We start from the raw sequence: 21013 nt of genomic DNA on the forward strand, positions 1-21013 counted from the left end.
ATGTGTGGTTATATATATATATATTCACAGTGTATTCTGTCTGTGTAATAACTATGTGTAAAATGAAGTTGCTCATTTGAGATTATTCCAGAAGGAATTATATCAGGACACACGTTCTTACCCTGTAAATAGTCGATTAATTTGCATTATTATTAATATTTTCTTTTCATTTTATGCTATTTTTCTTTTATAATTTAAAAAGATTTGAGTACTATGAATAGGTAGCATGGGGTGACATGGTTACTCCCGGCTAGGCATGGGCCGGTGTAAGATTCTGACGGTATGATAATCTTGGATAAAAATATCACGGTTTCACGGTATTGTGATTACCAGAGAGTCACACATATGCAAGTCACAAGCCAGTCTCGAGTCATGACCTTCAAGTCTCAAGCAAGTCAAGTTAAGTCGAGTCACTGCTTATCTCAAGTCAAGTCATACAGTAGCTTGGTCTAGCAAGTCACTTTCAAGTCAATCAAATTTTTGTAGATTTTTGAACTGTTGTAAATTCTTTTGCAATTTATATTTGCATGTGTAACACTTATATTTGCGGTTTTGTATGTAATGCATAATATATAACAAACAGTTATTTATTTAAAAAAAAAACAAGTTATTTTTAGTCATTTAAATCAAGTCCAAGTCAAGTCTCAAGTCAAGTCATGACAGTCAAGTCCAAGTTAAGTCGAGTCTTTTTGGATATTTGTCAAGCAAGTCTCAAGTCCTAAATTTTGCGACTTAAGTCTGACTTGAGTCAAGTCATGTGACTTAAGTCACCCATCTCTGGTGATTACTGCACTAAAATATATTCTTTTTTAATGTCTGCGTAAAAAAAAATTCCACCTTTGAAAACAAACAAATATATATATACAAATATACAAATATAAATTTTATTTTTTGAAAGATTTAAAATACTATGGAACAGTAAACATGTCAGACTAAATAATGAACATGAATCATTGACTTCTGCTGTCTTCATTTATTTCAAAAAACGATTTCTTTACAATTGAACAGATCTTTTCTGCTGAAGATACTGTTGTCCTAAAAAAAAAAATAAAAAAAATTTAAAATCCTTACATGTACCTTAGGAAAAGTATTACTGAAATTTTGGGCAGTTTTAAAACCTTGACTTTTCCAAACCGCGGTATACCTTGAAAACGGTTATCGTCCCATGCCTAGGCTGAGCCAGTTGTCATTTCTGTGTGGAGTTTGCATGTTCTCCCCGTGTTGGCCTGGGATTCCTCTGGGTGCTCCAGAGTGTGAATTAGTTTGTATGGATGTTTCCTAGTACTGTGTTGGCCTCCGCTGTGTAAAACAGATGCTGGAATAGTTGGTGGTTCATTTCTCTGTGGTGACCCCTGATGAATAAAGAAACTAAGCTAAAGGAAAATGAATGAATGAATGAATGGATTAATTAATTCATTCATTCATTCATTAATGAATAGTAAGTACACCTGGCAATAATGTATGCAAATTGTATGTCATTTAAGGTCACATAGTGAGATCTAAATGTTACTTCACATATAGCACCATGGTGCTCACGATGACCTGAGTTCAATTCCCGGCTCAAGGTCCTTTGCCGACACTTCTTCTCTCTCTAACACAGGCTCATTCTGAAAATGTAATCTAGTGGACATTTCTGGAGACCGCAAAATATGTCCTGGGAGGTACGTATTTTTGCAGTTTTTGTTTTCACGAACCCACGACAGGCCAGTGTGTGCGCTTTTTCATGTCATAAAATTCGTGCCCGCTGTTCTCACGTAAACCCACCAGAGACCGCTGTCAATTGACTATCTGTCTCACTGACTGGTCGACCGGCCAATCGACTGACCCATCCTCCTCCTTCCCTAAACCCAACCAGTTTTATCGATTGACCCTCCCACCTGCTTACTTCCCTAAGCCCAACCAACAATTTACTAAAGCTGTCTAGAAAAAGAAAAGCCCTTGTCTGATTTTACAACTTTTTCGGATTTTACCACACTCTCACCCTGTTATTCACCTGTTCATTTTATTTTTTGGGTTCTGTTTTTGTCTTACCTGATTTCTGAAACCGCTCTTCCCCGGACTCGAACCCCGACGTCATTGTGCTCAACTCCTCTCTGCGCCTCAAGTCCGCCTGCATGCACAATGAGCTAACTGGACAAACTGGTTGCAGCGGAAAGCCCTCCACACGGAAGTAAGCGGTCAGCCAGTAAGCACAAAAAGGAACAGCATCACACCGCCCCGTAGTGTTCGTTTAAAAAATGAAATGCAGCCATATGTACCTCCGGCTACATCATTTGTGAAAACAAAAATTGCAAAAGTATGTACCTCCCGGGACGTATTTCTCGGTCTCCAGAAATGTCCGATGGACTACGTTTTCAGAATGAGTCTGTGTTCTCTCCCTCTGCTCCCAATACTTTCCTGTCTATAACCTCCACTATCCTATCCAAATTAATGGTGAAAACCCCCTAAAAATAATTACAAAAAAGAAATATTGTATGATTGTACTCGAGTGTTAATAATAAACATAAAATAAATTTAAATAAAAATTTCTAGTGAAATATTATGCTCTGTAATCATGACAAAGATAAAAATAATAATCAGTTGGAGTTCGTTATTAAACTAAATGGAAAAAATATTCCCATTATTGAGGCTAATTATCTAATCATGTGTCTGAGAGGTGTGTGGTGTTATTCACAGGGAGTGTTTGGCTCATTGAGAACAATTAGTTTAGCTGTTTAGTCTGTGTGTGCCAGCAGGTTATTGGGTCAGTGCTTCAACACTCACACAGAAACTGAAACTCCAGTCGTTTGCCAAGTCCTCTTTGACTTCTGACTTTACTAAGCAGCTTGTTGGTATATTAAAGCGTTCATATATTTCAGATGTTGAACATAGTTCATATCCTACTGACCGAGGCGCTCCTGTGGTGCTGGTTGTCATGGTGACCGGTTGCTGCTCTCCCATTGGGCAGATCCAGTTTCCCCTCAGCACTCAAACCCCTGACTCGTCTTTCAGAGAGAGACTATATGATCCCACGCAGAATGATCTTTTAATTCAATTCAGTGCAGTTTGTTTGCATTTGAGTGAAGTTACTACAGGCGGCGCAGGTGGCTCATCGGCCTTACAGCAAGAAGGTCACTGGTTTGAGTCGGCATTTCTGTGTGGAGTTTGCATGTTCTCCCCGTGTTGGCATGGGTTTCCTTCGGGTGCTCCGATTTCCCGCACACATATAAACACATGCGCTATAGGGTAATTGAATACACTAAATTGGCCGTAGTGTATGAGTGGACTAAGCTAAAGGAAAATGAATGAAGATACTACAAAGATTCTACTCAATATCTACAGTACAATAGCTGGATGAAAATTGGCTATTCTGTATATATTATTTCACCTAAACGTGATGTAAACAATGTAGAACAAATATTTTAAAATAATAATTATGAAACAAAAACTGATTTAAATTAAGCAGGATTGAGTAAAGTATTGCATAATCAACATTTGTAATATAATCATTGAAGATTTATTAAATATTCTTAGATTAAAGATCAAACTAATTAAAAATAAATAAATCCTTGGCAAATAGCTTAAAATGTAATTATATTTATATGAAATATTAACTTCTTTATAATTAATTTAAAAAGCTATATTTTTAAGCATATTGTTGGTATTTATTTTATGTATTATTATATATTATTATCAATTGTAAACATTTATTAGGCTTAATATAAAATAGCTATCTTGGTATCACTTTACAATAAGGTCTCATTTGTTTACCTGTACTAAAATAAGCTGTACATTTCTATGTAATTATTAATTATAATCCATGATAGTTATTAAAAATTGTTTCTGTCAGTTTAAAATGCATTTGCTATTTGACAATTTTTAAATGCATTAATAAAATGCATAAAAAATAACAGGATAAATTAAAAATACACGTTTTTAATTCAACTAAATATGATTATAAATTGGTGAAGCAGTGGCACAGTAGGTAGTGCTGTCACCTCACAGCAAGAACGTCTCTGGGTGGCGCCAGTAGCCTAGTGGTACTGCGCGCTGACATATAGCACCAGTGTGCTCGTGGCGACCTGGGTTCGATTCCCGTCTCGAGGTCCTTTGCCGATCCTTTCCCTCTCTCTGCTCCCAGTGCTTTCCTGTCTGAATTCTCTACTGTCCTATCAAAATAAAGGTGAAAAACCCCTAAAAAATAATTATAAAAAAAAACAGAACGTCTCTGGGTCGCTGGTTAGAACCTCGGCTCAGTTGGCGCTTCTGTTTGCATGTTCGCGTGGGTTTCCGGGTGCTCCGGTTTCCCCCTTAGTCCAAAGACATGCGGTACAGGTGAATTGAGTAGGCTAAATTGTCCGTAGTGTGTGTGTGTATGTTTGTGTGTGTGTGGATGTTTCCCAGAGATGGGTTGCGGCAGGAAGAGTATCAGCTGCGTAAAAACGTGCTGGATAAGTTGGCGGTTCATTCCACTGTGGTGACCCCGGATTAATAAAAGGACTAAGCCGACAAGAAAATGAATGAATGAATATAAATTCATGATTTAGGGTTTGTTGAGAGTCTACGATTAAGCATTGATAAGCCTTTGAAGTCAGCATAAAATCTAAATCTTTATTTTGTTAGCTCACATTGTTATTCTTAAGGCGAATTAATCTGTGTAAAGCGAAATTCATTCTGCTTTGGCGACCTCTGATAAATAAGGGACTAACCTGAAGAAAAAATGTAAGGAATGAATGTTTACTGCTCTGAAATATTTTAAATGTTTCTTAAATTAAAATTTATTGTGTTCAGTGGGGGTGTAACTCTCTTCACAACAACACAGACACAGGTTGTTTCTCCAGAACGGCGTTTATTTAAGGTCGTCCATAATGTGCTTTGCGGCTGTGAGAACTGTATTAGTAAATGAACACAGTACAAACGTATAAGAAATAATACCAACTACGATTATCTAATACAATATTAAACAAAACAAATACCTCGTTGGTCGCCTGTCATGAAAAGAGAGTCCTTCGATTAATAAAATCTTCTTCACTGTCCTTTTGACTTATTACAGCAGCAACTTTAAGCTTCTTAAACACTTGTAACTTTACACAGCACTGACATGCGTCTGATCATCGTCACTCTACCCGGGGATCCATAAACAAGTCACTCACATTACACGTCATTTCCTTAAAGTGACATGTTTCCATAATAAATGTCTTCAACTACAACATATGAAATAATAACACATTTAAACCTTTCAACACATTTACATTTATAAATACACTTCAGCTAAATTAATACAAAATATTAGCACCTTAAATCACTAAAGAATAAAATATGAAACAAATATGTAAGTAAATTTGTGATTATGCAAAAATGCTTTATAACAGCACTTACAGGGGGGGAAAGTAGTTTATTAATCAGATGTTTAAAAGGATCATATTTTAGAACAGTAATCACAATACCGTGAAACTGTGATGTTTTAATCCAAGGTTATCATACAGTCAGAATCTTACACTGGCACATGCCTAATCAGTAGCTCACAGAGATAAACGAGAGTTGTGCTGTTAATTTGTCAAAGTTATTTAAAAACAAATAGTACAATTTTAAACTCAACTCCAAAATGAACAGGCGGCCAGCTGGTGTAAAGACTGTAAGACTACAGTAATATGCTCTCTCTTTTTAGTCCCAGTCGGACATGTTGTAGACTGGAAAGAGCTGTCAGTGATGTGCTTCTCTTGTGTTCAGGCTTTCTGCTGTTGTCTTCATCGGAGCCGCTGTGTTTTCTGCTGGGTCTGCTGATCATGGGCTTTGCTCATGCCGCCATCACTGTGAAAGGGACTCATCTGGCCAGTCACGGGGCCCTTAGCGAGTCTCCAGCCTGGACAGACTTCTGGGCCGTCTTCTTCATCGAGGTGAAAAACACACAACAGAGAATAGAGGATAATACTGTTCAGCTGAAGGCAATGTTAATATAATTTTAAATCATGTCCCTTTTGACAAGATGTAAAATAACGTCTGATGTCTCTAGTGTGTGTGTGTGTGTGTGTGTGAAGTTTCAGCTCAAAATACACCACAAATAATGTGTTTTAACTCCCCGAAAACGACCCGTTTAGGCTTTGATTTTAATTGTGTTATTTCGGTGACTGTTGCTTTAAATTCAAATGAGATTAAGCTCTTTTTTTGAAGAGGGCGGAGCTATAAATGCCTGTGTCAGCATAGTGGCAGATTCAAGACCGGGCCAACATTATCTCTGTGAAAATGTGAGATGTGTCAGTCTATGGAGACTCCTGTCGCTGTTGATTTGTGCTTCATCTAAAACTTTACATTTTTAATCCTGTTAGTCTACGCTGACATCATCTTCAGCAGCTCAAACACTCTAATGTCTAATGGACAGACGGCTGCTTCTCACTCAGGGCTGTTTAGTGAGAGATATGCACTAGTGGGCGGGGCTTTCCCCCTCTCATGACATGTGCAAAGGAAGAATGTCAATCAAAGTGTTTCTGCAGACTGTTCCCTGCTGAAAAATCCAGCTTAAACCAGCCTAGGCTGGTTTTAGCTGGTTGACCAGGCTGGTTTTAGAGGGGTTTTGGCCATTTCCAGGCTGGTTTCCAGCCATTTCCAGCCTGGTCTTAGCTGGTCAGGCTGGAAAATGACCAACTAAATCCAGCTAAAACCTGCTTGACCGGCCTGGTTTAAGCTGGACATAGCTGGTTTTGGCTGGGCTCCCAGCCTGGCTAGGCTGGTCAAGCTGGTTTTAGCTGGTCATCTCCCAGCCTGACCAGCCAAGACCAGGCTGGAAATGGCTGGAAACCAGCCTGGAAGTGGCCAAACCCCCCCTAAAACCAGCCTGGTCAACCAGCTAAAACCAGCCAACCAGCCTAGGCTCACCGGCCACTTTATTAGGTACACTTGTCCAACTGCTCGTTGACACAAATTTTAAATCATTGTAGCAACTCAATGCATTTAGGCATGCAGACATGGTAAAGACGATCTGCTGCAGTTCAAACTGAGCATCAGAATGGGGAAGAAAGGGGATTTAAGTGACTTTGAACATGGCATGGTTGTTGGTGCCAGACGGGCTGCTCTGAGTATTTCAGAAACTGTTAATCTTCTGGAATTTTCACGCACAAGCATCTCTAGGGTTTACAGAGAATGATCTGACAAAGAGGAAATATCCAGTGATTCTCTGGGCGCAAATGCCTTGTTGATGCCAGAGGTCAGAGGAGAATGGCCAGACTGGTTCCAGCTGATAGAAAGGCAACAGTAACTCAAATAAGCACTCGATGCAACCGAGCTCTGCAGAAGAGCATCTCTGAACACACAACACGTCCAACCTTGAGGCGGATGGGCTACAGCAGCAGAAGAGCACACCGGGTGCCGCTCCTGTGAGCTAAGAACAGGAAACTGACGCTACAATTCACACAGACTCACCAAAACTGGACAATAGAAGATTGGAGAAACGTTGCCTGCTCTGATGAGTCTCCATTTCTGCTGACACATTCAGATGATCGGGTCAGAAATAGGCATCAACAACATGAAAGCATGGATCCATCCTGCTTTGCATCAACAGTTTAGGCTGGTGGTGGTATAATGGTGTGGGGGAGATTTTCTTGGCACATTTTGGGTCCATTAGTACCAATTGAGCATGGTGTCAACGCCACAGCCTACCTGAGTATTGCTGCTGACCATGTCCATCCCTTTATGAGCACAGTGTCTCCATCTTCTGATGGCTACTTCCAGCAGATTAACGCACCATGTCATAAAGCTCAATCATGTCAGACTGGTTTCTTGAACATGACAATGAGTTCACTGCACTCAAATGGCCTCCACAGTCACCAGAGCTCAATCCAATAGAGTAGCTTTGGGATGTGGTGGAACGTGATATTGGCATCATGGATGTGCAGCCGACAAATCTGCAGCAACTGTGTGATGCTATCATGTCAATATGGAGCAAAATCTCTGAGGAATATTTCTAGTACGTTGTGGAATCTATGCCATGAAGGATTAAGGCAGTTCTGATGGCAAAAGGGGTCCAACCTGGTACTAGTTAGGTGTACCTAATAAAGTGGCCAGTGAGTGTAGATAAACTGTAATAATTAATTGTAAATATTATAATATCTGTGGTGAAAAAAAGAGAGTTCAGAACTATTTATATTTACCACAACTGGCCAATATCCATGTGGTGAATGATGAAATTTGTAGTTTAACTATGCAGACTTTCTTTTCAAATCTTATAAACAGCAACTTTAAAACGCCCACAGTCAGTTTATAATGTCTAAATCAGTTGTGTTTTCAGTGCGGTGTGTCTCCAGTGCTGATAATTCTCTGCAACATGTAAATGCCAAAGAATGGAAAGAATTTAGCGATTAATTCTTCATGAATTAACTTTAAGATTAAAAGGATTTACAGCCATTTACCGTCTTCATCCTCTCAAGAATGTAAAAGAGTCATAATGCTGATCATATTCCAGGGTAACAGTTTGCACACATATCTACTGTATTTACTTGGCTTAATGTTTGTTTTGTATTTTAGTATTTTTGTGTGTGTTTTGGTGGGATAAAAATTGTTTTCTCCTACTATTGCTTTAAATGGAAAGGTCCACCCAATGTAATGTAATATTTTCAGTTACGGTTGTGTGAATGTTGAAGTGTGTGTGTCTCTGGGTCTGTGTATCAGGTGTGTGGGTCGTTCTCTGCACGGGCTGGTGTTCAGGCTCATGTGAAGATGCATCATGCTCACACTAATGTCATCGGTTTGGGAGACTCCAGCACCTGGAAAATACCCTTCCTGCCACGATCCGTCTACCTGTTTATTGCGCCCCTCGCAGTCCCCATCATCACTCCTATTGTCGCACTTGGTGAGCATTTCAGTACACCAGCTCGAGATATTCAATGCGCCAATCTGATTTTTTCAATGCACCAATCAGAGTTTTTCAATGCACCAATCAGAGTTTTTCAATGCACCAATCAGAGCTTTTCAATGCACCAATCAGTTTTTCAATGCACCAGTTTTTCAATGCACCAATCAGAGCTTTTCAATGCACCAATCAGTTTTTCAATGCACCAGTTTTTCAATGCACCAATCAGAGCTTTTCAATGCACCAATCAGTTTTTCAATGCACCAATCAGAGCTTTTCAATGCACCAATCAGTTTTTCAATGCACCAATCAGAGCTTTTCAATGCACCAATCAGTTTTTCAATGCACCAATCAGAGTTTTTCAAAGCCCCAGTCAGTTGTTCGATGCACCAGTCAGTTGTTCGATGCACCAATCTGTTGTTCAATGCACCAATCAGAGTTTTTCAATGCACCAATCAGTTTTTCAATTAACCAATCAGAGTTTTTCAATGCACCAATCAGTTGTTCAATGCACCAATCACTTTTTCAATGAACCAATCAGAGTTTTTCAATGCATCCGCCAGATATTTTAATGCACTAATAAAGAGTTTTTTTATTGCACAAGCCAGATTTTTGCAATGCACCAGCCAATGATTTTCAAATTTTCATATATATATATATATATATATATATATATATATGTGTGTGTGTGTGTGTGTGTGTGTGTGTGTGTGTGTGTGTGTGTGTGTGTGTGTGTGTGTGTGTGTGTGTGTGTGTGTGTGTTTGTGTGTGTGTGTTGTTTTTACTTTTGGATAGATGTAGGACAACAAATAAACCCGTTTTGGTTAATTCAGGCCACCTTTGGGATCAATTTGGACAAAACCATCTGCTGAATTAAAAATTGTATGGATTTTTTTTATTCATCAGTATCACTGGGTTTGCCAATATTTAACCTAAAGTTGACTTGAAACAACCCACAGCATTTTTAGAGTACAGTTTCATCATTAGTAAAACCTTTGTGATGTGTTTTCAGGTCAGCTGAAGGGTCAGTCTGTGTTCCAGATCGTACGGACCATCGTGTGTGTGTTTGTTGGTTTTTTCTCTCAGTATTACTTGCTCAGGAGTGTATCTGGACTGTCGTGGAGCTCTTCTCTGATTGTTATGCATCTATGTCGAGCAATGTTCTCGCTGCCCTACATACACGTCAACATCTTTCAGGTCAGATATTCCACCATTTGTTGTTTGTAATATTTTGAAAATCAGGTGTATGAACAATCACTTTCTGCATTTGTTTGATATGATTGCATCACACACTATTGAATTAGCTAGCCCATCCCAAAACTACACACCTTAAAGTGCAATTTTTACTGGGTCAAGAGCTTTATAAAGCAGCTGTCTGTAACTTTTGTTTGTTTGTGGGCTTAAAATCTTTTAGATGCTACACCTTGAAATGTGATCACATCATTTATCAGTGTATACCATTTATCTTGAGAAAATAACACACAGCAGTTTTTGCCCGTCTGCTTTTCCATCCTCGAAAAAATCTTAATTTTATTGTTTTCACCACTAATCTTAAGTTATTTTTGCATGCTCAGGAAACATTCAGTCTGTGCAGGGTTCAATCTGTTGTTATTCTGGTCCTAAAGCTGAGTTTTAATTTAACAACTTGTAAAGTCATTTTAATGCACCAATGAGTGTTTTTCAATGCACAAATCAAGGGTTTTCAGTGCATCAGTCTGTTTTTCAATCTACCTGCCAGATATTTTGTAATACAGCAAGTTTTTTAATGCAGCAATCAAATAATTTAGCAATCAAAAACAATGTAGTGTACACTTTTTATCCTAAGAAAATATTATACATCAGTATAGGCATTTCTGCAGGTTTTATCCATTCTCAGAAAATATTAATAAACATAATTAAATATTAATAATTAAATTACATTATTTTCACCAATAATCTTTAGTTATTTTTACATGCTCAGAAAAAAGATCTAAAATATTCTGCCTGTGCATGGCTCAAACTAATTTCGGTCTTGAACCTGAGTTTTAATTTAACAAAAACAACTAATCAAGTAATTGTTTAATGCACATATCAGAGTTTTTCAATGCACCAATTAGATTTTTTTCAGTGTACCATTCAGAATTTTTTAATGCACCAATTGTTTTTTAAATTCACCAGTTTTTAGTGAACCTGACAGATTTTTTAAATGCACCGATCAGATTTTTTTCACTGCACCAATCACTTTTTCAATGTACCGGCCAGAGTGTTCAATGCACCAATCCGTTTTTCAATACACTAATCAGTTTTTCAATGCACCAATTAGAGTTTTTCAATGCACCGATCACATTTTTTTCACTGCACCAATCAGTTTTTCAATTTACCAGCCAGAGTGTTCAATGCACCAATCAGTTTTTCAATGCACTAATCAGTTTTTCAATGCACCAATTAGAGTTTTTCAATGCACCGATCTGAGTTTTTCAGTGCACCAATCTATTTTTCAATGCACCAATCTGAGTTTTTCAATGCACCAATTTTAGTTTTTCAGTGCACCAAATGAGTTTTTCAATGCACCAATTTTAGTTTTTTAGTGCACCAATCTGAGTTTTTCAGTGCACCAATCTGAATTTTTCAATGCACCAATTTTTGTTTTTCAGTGCACCAATATGAGTTTTTCAATGCACTAATCTAAGTTTTTCAATGCACCAATCAGTTTTTCAATGCACCAATCTGTTTTTCAATGCACCAATCTGAGTTTTTCAATGCACCAATTTTAGTTTTTCAGTGCACCAATATGAGTTTTTCAATGCACCAATCTAAGTTTTTCAATGCAACAATCAGTTTTTTAACGGACCAATTTGAGTTTTTCAATGCACCAATCTGAGTTTTTCAGTGCACCAATGTTTTTAAATTCACCATTTTTTCAATGCGCATGCCAGATTTATTTACGCACCAGTCTGAGTTTTTCAATGCACCAAGAAACTTTTTTTCTTGTATAAACAACTTAAACAATATAGTGTATACCATTTATTCTAAGAAAACCCTGCGTTTTAATTTAACAGAAACAACTAGTCAAGTCACACAGTAACCCCCAGCAGTACATTACTCTGTCAGCTCTCTCCATCTCATAAGAGTGTATTGAGCTTGAGTCCATCCCAAAGTGTGTGTATGTGTGTGTGTCCTCCACCGTTTCCCCTCAGAGACCCCTCAATGAGGCTTTGTTCTCCTCTCCTGCTCACTGAAGTTCACAGGGTTCGCTTGAGCTAAAAAGGAGAACGGTGGAGAACAATTCATGCATGATTTTTTCCCAGCCAGAGTAAAGGGAGAATGTACTTTTGTGTTTGTGCTGATCCTCTGAGGTATTTTTGCTGGTTTGAAGCTTTCTAAAGGGCAGCCATCAGCTTGCAGACCTCAAAAGCATGTGTGAGATCTTTGTTTCTGGTTCACGCTTATGTAACATGTGCTGTGTTACTGTATTTGTGCCATTGTCTGCTGTGTTTGAGGCCGTTTGCTCTAGTTTGGGCCCCCTGTGGCGTTGGGGGAGTCTCTGTGGCATTTCAGACCTTTAGAGATCACACATGCACACACACATACAGTACATACACACATATTGTGGTGGATAAAATACACAAATCAAGGCCTTAAGGACACAAACCCAAACTATACTGATAACTGAAATATACTGATATCATGCTGATAATTAATGATAAATAATCTCTGCAAACAATTGAAAATAACTAAATATGCTATATAACCTTCAATCTAAAACATAATTTAACAAAATGTAAACAGAATGCTATATATATAAATATATATATATATATATATATATATATATATATATATATATATATATATATATATATATATATATATATATATATATATATATATATATRTGTATATATATATATATATATATATATATATATATATATGTGTATATATATATATATATATATATATATATATGTATATATATATATATATATATATATATATATATATATATATGTATATATATATATATATATATATATATATATATATATATATATCATTCGAATCAGCGAATCATTAACTAGAGAGTCATTCTGAATGGACCATTTGAATCAATGAGTCATCAACTATATACTCACTCTAAACGGACCATTCAAATCAATGAGTCATTAACTGTAGACTCATTCTTTAATGGATCATTTGAATCAATTTGAATCAGTTAGTTGTTAACTGGAGATTTGCTCTGATAGGATCATTTGAATCAGTGAGTTGTTAACTAGAGACTCGCTCCAAATGGATTGTTGGGATCAACTAGTCATTAACTGTATAGTCACTCTAAATGGATTCTTCAAATCAACGAGTCATTAATTAAATACTTACTCTAAATGAACCATTTAAATCAATAAGTCATTAGCTATAGACTTATTCTGAATGAATAATTTGAATCAGTTAATACTTCACTAGAGACTCACTCTAAATTGATCATTGGAATCAGTGAGTTGTTAATTGGAGACTCGCTCTGAATGGATCATTTGAATTAGTGAGTTGTTAACTGGAGATTTGCTATGAATGGATAATTTGAATCAGTGAGTTGTTAACTTGAGATTTGTTTTGAATGGATCATTTGAATCAGTGAGTTGTTAACTGGAGACTCGCTCTGAATGGATCGTTTGAATCAGTGAATCATAAACTGGAGACTCGCTCTGAATGGTTAGTTTGAATCAGTGAATCATTAACTGTTGACTTGTCCTGAATAGACAGTTTAAATCAGTGAATCATTAACTGGAGACTCACTCTGAATGGATCATTTAAATCAGTGAATCATTAACTGTTGACTTGCCCTGAATGGATTGTTTGAATCAGTGAGTCATTAACTGTTAACTTGCTCTGAATGGATCGTATGAATCAGTGAACCATTAACTGGAGACTCGCTCTGAATGGATCATTTGAATCAGTGAGTTGTTAACTGGAGACTCGCTCTAAATAGATCGTTTGAATCAGTGATTTAATAACTGCTGACTTGCTCTGAATGGATCGTTTGAATCAGTGAATCATTAACTGTTAACTTGCCCTGAATGGACCGTTTGAATCAGTGAATAGTAAACTGGAGACTCACTCTGAATGGTTAGTTTGAATCAGTGAACCATTAACTGCTGACTTGTCCTGAATAGATCGTTTGAATCAGTAAATCATTAACTGGAGACTCACTCTGAATGGATCATTTGAATCAGTGAATCATTAACTGTTGACTTGCCCTGAATGGATTGTTTGAATCAGTGAGTCATTAACTGTTAACTTGCTCTGAATGGATCGTATGAATCAGTGAATCATTAACTGGAGACTCACTCTGAATGGATCATTTAAATCAGTGAGTCATTAACTGTAGACTCGAGTTTGAATCAGTGAGTTGTGAGTCATGAACAGATGCAATCCTTAAGTTGTGTAAATGTTTACTAAAATGAAATGTAATGTACAAGTGCTTTAACAGGTCCTTATGTACAGTAGTGAAGTGTAGATTGTGTGTCTCTGTGTTTGCAGCACATCGGTCTGCCAATGTTTTCTGCCACTAGTCGCCCCAAACGCATCTATCAGATGACACACGGAGTCCTGAATCTCCCCCGAAACCCACTGCTGGACTGGACCTTCGGACACTCGCTCATCAACTGCCATGTGGAGCATCACCTTTTCCCATTCCTCTCCGACAACATGTGCCTGAAGGTGTGTGTTCATACATCCAGCAGAGCCTTTTCACTTTTCTGGGTTTTTCAGTAGTGAAATGGTCAAAGTTGGTAAACTCAGAGTACAGTTACAGTTTTTCTCGATTGCTTGGATGCAGTTGTCAACTGAAACTCCACATTTTCAAAACAGTAAACACACAGGCCTAAACAGCGGCACTCATGGTCAAAATGACACATTTTGCTTGCAAAAGGCACATATCGTGTCAAAACATTTAACATATGCAACAAAAGCTTGCAAACAAGTATATGAGCTCTTTCAATTAATCATTACACAATGCACAACAAAATACAAAATACAGAACTCAAAATGCACCACCATTGCTTGCCATTGTAGCTTATAGCCAATGGCATTTGTTGTCTCTATTTGGGCTGTCAAATTCGCCTTTTTGCAAAGAATTGGATCAAGAAAAAGATGTGCTTTGATTGAATATATATTGAATTCATGACATTTTTCAAACTGTGGCTGAAAACTGAAATACTGTATATAAAAAAAAAACAGACAAAAGTAATAAAATACTGTAAATATTAGAGAAAACACATGTAAACTAATATACAGTCAAATCTATTGGGAGTATAGGACATAGCCATATTGACCTCCTCCATCAATGCTGGCACAGAACAACACAGACCTTCCATCGTTTTTATAAGGTTTGCAGAATGATGGCTAATTGAAGATTTGTGTGAAGGAGTGTCAAACCGGTGCTTCAGTGATTTCACACTGATGTTGGTAGTTTTTAATAGTTAGGAACAGATGGATTCTGTTTGGTTACCAAAACTAAAACAATGGAGTTTGGACTGCTTGAATGACATCTGTGTTAACTGTTTGGAAAAATGGTAGGGAAAATGTGTCAACCCAATGAGAAAGAGTTTACACATTTGCAAGACCGGTCCTCTGCTCTGCTGGGATAGTGATAATGAAAATGAAGAGGAACCTAGTTTCTTTAACCAGGTCAAAGCAAACTAGAAAAACTGTAATGGGAGAGTACAACAATTCATTATTTTACAATCCTAATTGCTGAAATAATCAAATAAAAACTCCATGATAGTGTTATCAAGACTTTCAGAAAAAGGAACACAATAGTGTGAGACTGATAACGGCAGCCAGAAGAGAGAATAATATCAGATTTACTGTCCTGCACCCACAGAAGCTGCATTACAAACACCTCAAACAAGTGGTGCTTAGTTTTTTGTCATTTTATGCAAAGATGATATAATTGGGCATGGGCAATAGTGTGATCAGGGGCGCAACTACACATTTACTGAGGGGTATGCGGGTTCAAATTTTGTGTGATCCCTCTTATTTTGGCAAACTAATAATTAAATTAATTAATTAATAATAAAAGACAAATTTTCAGATTAACCTTATAACTTTTGACACTATGTATGATTTGACAGTTTATTTTGATAAAAATAAAAGCAAATCTAAACAGTTACATCTACATGAACACTTTCGGCTGTGTGACTGCATGTTATTGTGTTAAATGATTTTGAATTAAACAATAACAATGTTATATTTTTATAAAATGCAATATAATTTTTTTTAACAAAACATATTTATTTATCTTTATTATTTAAAACTTTTAATAAGGGTAATTTTAAAAATAGTTTTGGCACAATGGCGCCCCCCCCATGTGTGGCGCCCCTATGCGCCGCATATACTGCATACCCCCTTTTTGCGCCACTGCGTGTGATCTGTCAGACGTAGCACAATGCTCATTCAGTAAAGGCACAGCTAAACAGATGTGTGTTCAGTCTTGATGTGAATGTGCTTGTTGGAGCACATCTAGGCCTCATTGCGTGGAAATCATACTAAAACATTGTGTACGCACAAAGCTGTAAATGTGCGTACGCAGAAAAAAATTCAGATGCAACATGCAAGAGCACAAAACCCCTCCCTGCCTCCTCCCCTGTATGAATATGCTAATGACTCTACTTTGGCGAAACCAAACGAAAAAGCAAGCCAAAAGAGAAACTTTGAACAGAATGTGAATTGTAGGTGCTCCTTTCAGAGGTAGACCGGAGAAAAGCGGTGTTATTTGCAAGTTTGTCCTCCGGAATTAACAACAAAAGAAAAAAATAGAGTGGGAGAGTTTAGCTGATGCGGTTAACACAGTTGGGTCTGAACATCGCACTGAGTGAACTAAAGAAGAAATAGTGTGATTTATGGGTGTAAAATGTTGAATCATTCTTAACTGTCTCTGTGGGGCAACTCGTGAAACGCATGTCAACATGTTTTGACATGTTCGAGCATGAACTCGGTTCGAATCCAGCGTCTGATGAACTCTTTTTTCTTTTTCCCCTGCTACATATCAGATTTTGCCAACTATTTATCACGAGAAAGACTAGTAGGAATCATTAATAAGTTTGTGCATCATATTTTATTTGCACATTTATTGAATGGAAATGTTTCTTATTCACGCATGCAAATTCATCTTCAGATAGTGTCTTTATAGCAATGTGCGTGCAGTAGATAGCTCAGATTACATTGGGAAAACAGGCGACCGCTGCAAATTGTGCTTTAATGTTTAGCTGGTCAAATGTATGGTATGGAAACCTTATATACCTGCTAGATGAACCCGTCTCATACAGCTGCCATTGCAAGGCTCAGACACTTTGTAGAGAGGAATTTAACACAACTGCCTCTAGGAGTCGCCAATGGAAATAAAACAGACACTCAAAAAATGTGCGTACGCCAGCCATGAAGCTGCCGTGGAGCTGCGCACATTCCCACGTTCAGTTCATCGTTAGTAAATCCAAACGTGAGCGATTCTGAGCGTGAAACCTGGCGTACGCAAAGTTTTTGTGCGTACGCAGCGTTGATACATGAGGCCCCTGATCATTTCTGGAAGCTGATTCCAGCAGTAGGGGGCGCTGTTAGTCGATAAAGGCCGATTCACCCTGCTCTGACTGAACTCTTGGAATTCCTAGTTTATATGATCCTAAAGATCTGAGTGATCTGTTGGGTTTGTATTCAGTCAGCATATCTGTAATGTATTGAGCTCCTAGGCCATTTAGTGATTTATAGACCAGTAATAATACTTTAAAATCTATTTTGAATGTAGCTGGGAGCCAGTGTAGAGACCTGAGGACAGCTGTGATGTGCTCTGATTTTCTTGTTCCGTCAATGCTAAACTAAAGCATTAATGAAACAAACTAAAGCTAAAGTGATATATTCAGCAAATAGTATTAAAATAAAGAGTCATTTTAAATGCTAAACTGTAATAGCATTGATTTGCAGTGCTGATGAAAGTGTACCTGTGTGTGTGTGTGTGTCTCAGGTGAAGCCCATTGTGTGTGAGTATCTTCAGGAGAAGAAGCTTCCGTATCAGGAGGACGCATACCTGTCCCGGCTGCGTCTCTTCTTCAACAACTATCAGCAGCTCATGGTGTTCGCTCCCCCAATCACTGAACTGGTGGGAGTGCAGTGAGGATGAGGATGAAGAAGAAAAAAATAACCAACCTCCAATTAGCTTAATGACATTATTGAATGTAAAGATCGTTTTATGGTGATGTGAAAAAGTGTTTGCCCCCTTACTGATTTCTTATTTATTTACACTTCACATTTTAATGTCTCAGAGAATCAAACAAACTTAAATATGAGTCAGAAAGTTTTACATGAAGGTTTTTATTATTATAAAAAACAAAAGCAAGAACTGGTTCAAGTCCTGTCTGGGACCTTTGTGGAGTTTGCATGTTCCCTCCCGTGTTGGTGTGGGTTTCCTCCGAGTGCTCCGGTTTCCCCCACAGTCCAAACACATGCGCAATACGGCAATTGATGAACTAAATTGGCTGTTGAGTATGAAAGTGTGTGTGTGAATGAGTGTGTATGGGTGTTTCCCAGTACTGGGTTGCAGCTAGAAGGGCATCCGCTGTGTAAAACATATGCCGGATAAGTTGACGGTTCATTCCGCTGTGGCGACCCCTAATAAATAGGAGACTAAGCGGAAGGAAAATTAATGAATAAATGAAAATACATACGGGAAAAATAAGAGTAGACACTTTTTCACACCACTGTATTTGCTGACCTCAGATCATTGAAAAAACCTCACTGCAGCTCTCGTCTTATATGAGCTCTGACCTGAGATCAGCTTTTTGTCTGAACGCTAAAAAGAGGAATTCAATGCTTTAACTTTGTGACAGAGTTTAGTGAGCTGCAGGAAGCTTTAATTCAGCATCTTAACTAAAATGAATATATTAATAAAGATTTTTTAAAAATGCATGAGATTGGCCAGCTAATAGAGTATGTTCCCAGAAAACACTCAGATCAGATTCCCAGATTACACTCTGACACGTTTTTCTCAAAGTTATTAAAGTTACAAAGTCTTGCGGTTATTATGAATATAGAAGATTTGTTTACATTTTTTATGTCTGGTTGCATTAACACTGTTCAAACCCGGTCAGCTAACAGCAAAACTTGTGGTGATAAATCTTATTTTTTTCAGATTAAAGTCATCTTAAAGTAATCTTCCTTATTGGGTAGCCTATTATGCAGAGCAAGTGCTTTTAAGCCACTAATAATAAATTATTATTACTAATAATTATAATTTTACATCCGGTAAAAGGTTTATGTGACTTTTTAATTTCATATGGTTTCTTAAACAGCATTGACGTTATAATTTAATTAACTTTAATGAGACTTTCATTCACTCATTTAGTATTTCAAGCGTAAAATGAGATTAAAGACACACGTTATTACACAAACCTCGTCAGTAGCAGCAGGCGAGCGCTGAAACTTCGTTGAAACTCACTGGCCACTTTATTAGGTACACCTGTTCAACTGCTTGTTAACGCAAATTTCTAATCAACCAATCGCATGGCAGCTGCTCAGTGCATTTAGGCATGTAGACATGGTCAGGATGGCAACAGTAACTCAAATAAGCACTCGTTACAACCGAGGTCTGCAGAAGAGCATCTCTGAACACACAACATGTCCAACCTTGAGGCGCATGGGCTACAGCAGCAGAAGACCACACCGGGTGCCGCTCCTGTCAGCTAAGAACAGAAAACTGAGGCTACAATTCACACAGACTCACCAAAACTGGACAATAGAAGATTGGAGAAACGTTGCTGCTCTGATGAGTCTCCATTTCTGCTGACACATTCGGATGCTCAGGTCAGAATGAAAGCATGGATCCATCCTGCCTTGTATCAGCGGTTCAGGCTGGTGGTGGTGTTGTAATGGTGTGGGGGAGATTTTCTTGGCACACTTTGGGTCCATTAGTACCGATTCAGCATCGTGTTAACGCCACAGCCTACCTGAGTATTGTTGCTGACCATGTCCATCCCTTTATGAGCACAGTGTCTCCATCTTCTGATGGCTACTTCCAGCAGGATAACACACCATGTCATAAAGCTCAATCATCTCAGACTGGTTTCTTGAACATGACAATGAGTTCACTGTACTCAAATGGCCTCCACAGTCCCCAAAGCTCAATCCAATAGAGCAGCTTTAAGATGTGGTGGAACGGGAGATTGGCATCATGGATGTCCAGCCGACAAATCTGCAGCAACTACGTCATGCTATCATGTCAATATGGAGCAAAATCTCTGAGGAATATTTCCAGTAGACTGTTTAATCTATGCCACGAAGGATTAAGGCAGTTCTGAAGTCAAAATGGGTCCAACCTAGTACTAGTAAGGTGTACCTAATAAAGTGGCCGGTGAGTGTAAATTTCTATATTTTAAAGAACAATTAAATGGCGCAGAACAATTAAATTAATTGAAGTGCTTCGTGTCTGGTCTGAGACCCACTTTATTTCGAATATCAATGAGGCAGTGAAGATCATTCATTTTGAACTAAACCAGATCTTAAATGTGGCGAATTTGTAATGGTGAGACCTTCACCGGAAGCACTTGAACAACTAATAATTACAGTTTAAGCACTTCTGGCCACTGCTCTGTAATATTGTCTGGCAAAAATAGATTCTGCATCAATCAAATGCCCTTTTAATTTACCAAAACATTTGATGCTACTAAATATTTGCAGAATGAGGAGATGTTTGTGTCACATAACAAAGATCTTTTAAATATCTTTATTAATACAAAGAGCATTCAGAAATAGCATTGTTACAGCATGAGAACATTAGCAAAACATCGCTGGGTGTTTTCTCAGTAGCCTATATGTTGCATAATTATGCTGCTTTTAAAATTGTTGGCCAAATGAAAGCGCACTGAAGGGGATTTTGCTGATCTTTTTGAAGCACTTCTCAATGCTGTCTAGGTAGGGAGCTTGATAGATGAACGCATACGGAGACAGGAGGACTGATTTCTTTTTTTATTAAAGTTGTAGATAGACATTTACATTTGCTAACAACAGTCCTATAATCTGAGAACAATATTAATGTAGCGCAAAGTAAATATGCGTACACAGAACTGTAATCAATAATAACAATGCAGTTACAAGGCCTAATTAATCAGATTCACAGGATTGCACTGGTAATTACGCACTGATTTTTCCAATGGTATCTGGATGCAGCCT

General features: G+C 37.8%; 1 protein-coding gene across 2 annotated transcripts in view; it reads left to right on the forward strand.

The window, feature by feature from the left end:
- fads6 (fatty acid desaturase 6) overlaps positions 1 to 18742 on the forward strand; it is a 20620-nt gene extending 1878 nt beyond the window's left edge. The window contains exons 2-7 of one of the 2 annotated variants that reach the window (XR_012388243.1): positions 5710 to 5876; positions 8641 to 8821; positions 9834 to 10018; positions 14336 to 14515; positions 17814 to 18281; positions 18357 to 18742. Coding sequence is in view for 1 of the 2 variants with exons in the window: in XM_003199660.7 (XP_003199708.1) it covers positions 5710 to 5876; positions 8641 to 8821; positions 9834 to 10018; positions 14336 to 14515; positions 17814 to 17963 (863 nt within the window). In the remaining variant the exon portion in view is untranslated. Of the gene's footprint in view, positions 1 to 5709; positions 5877 to 8640; positions 8822 to 9833; positions 10019 to 14335; positions 14516 to 17813 lie in introns of both variants that reach the window. The other variant, XM_003199660.7, reaches the window with a different exon arrangement.
- The last annotated feature ends 2271 nt before the right edge of the window (positions 18743 to 21013 follow it).

The sequence above is a fragment of the Danio rerio genome, chromosome 12 (genome assembly GCF_049306965.1).
Source record: "Danio rerio strain Tuebingen ecotype United States chromosome 12, GRCz12tu, whole genome shotgun sequence".
Classification (NCBI taxonomy): domain Eukaryota; kingdom Metazoa; phylum Chordata; class Actinopteri; order Cypriniformes; family Danionidae; genus Danio; species Danio rerio.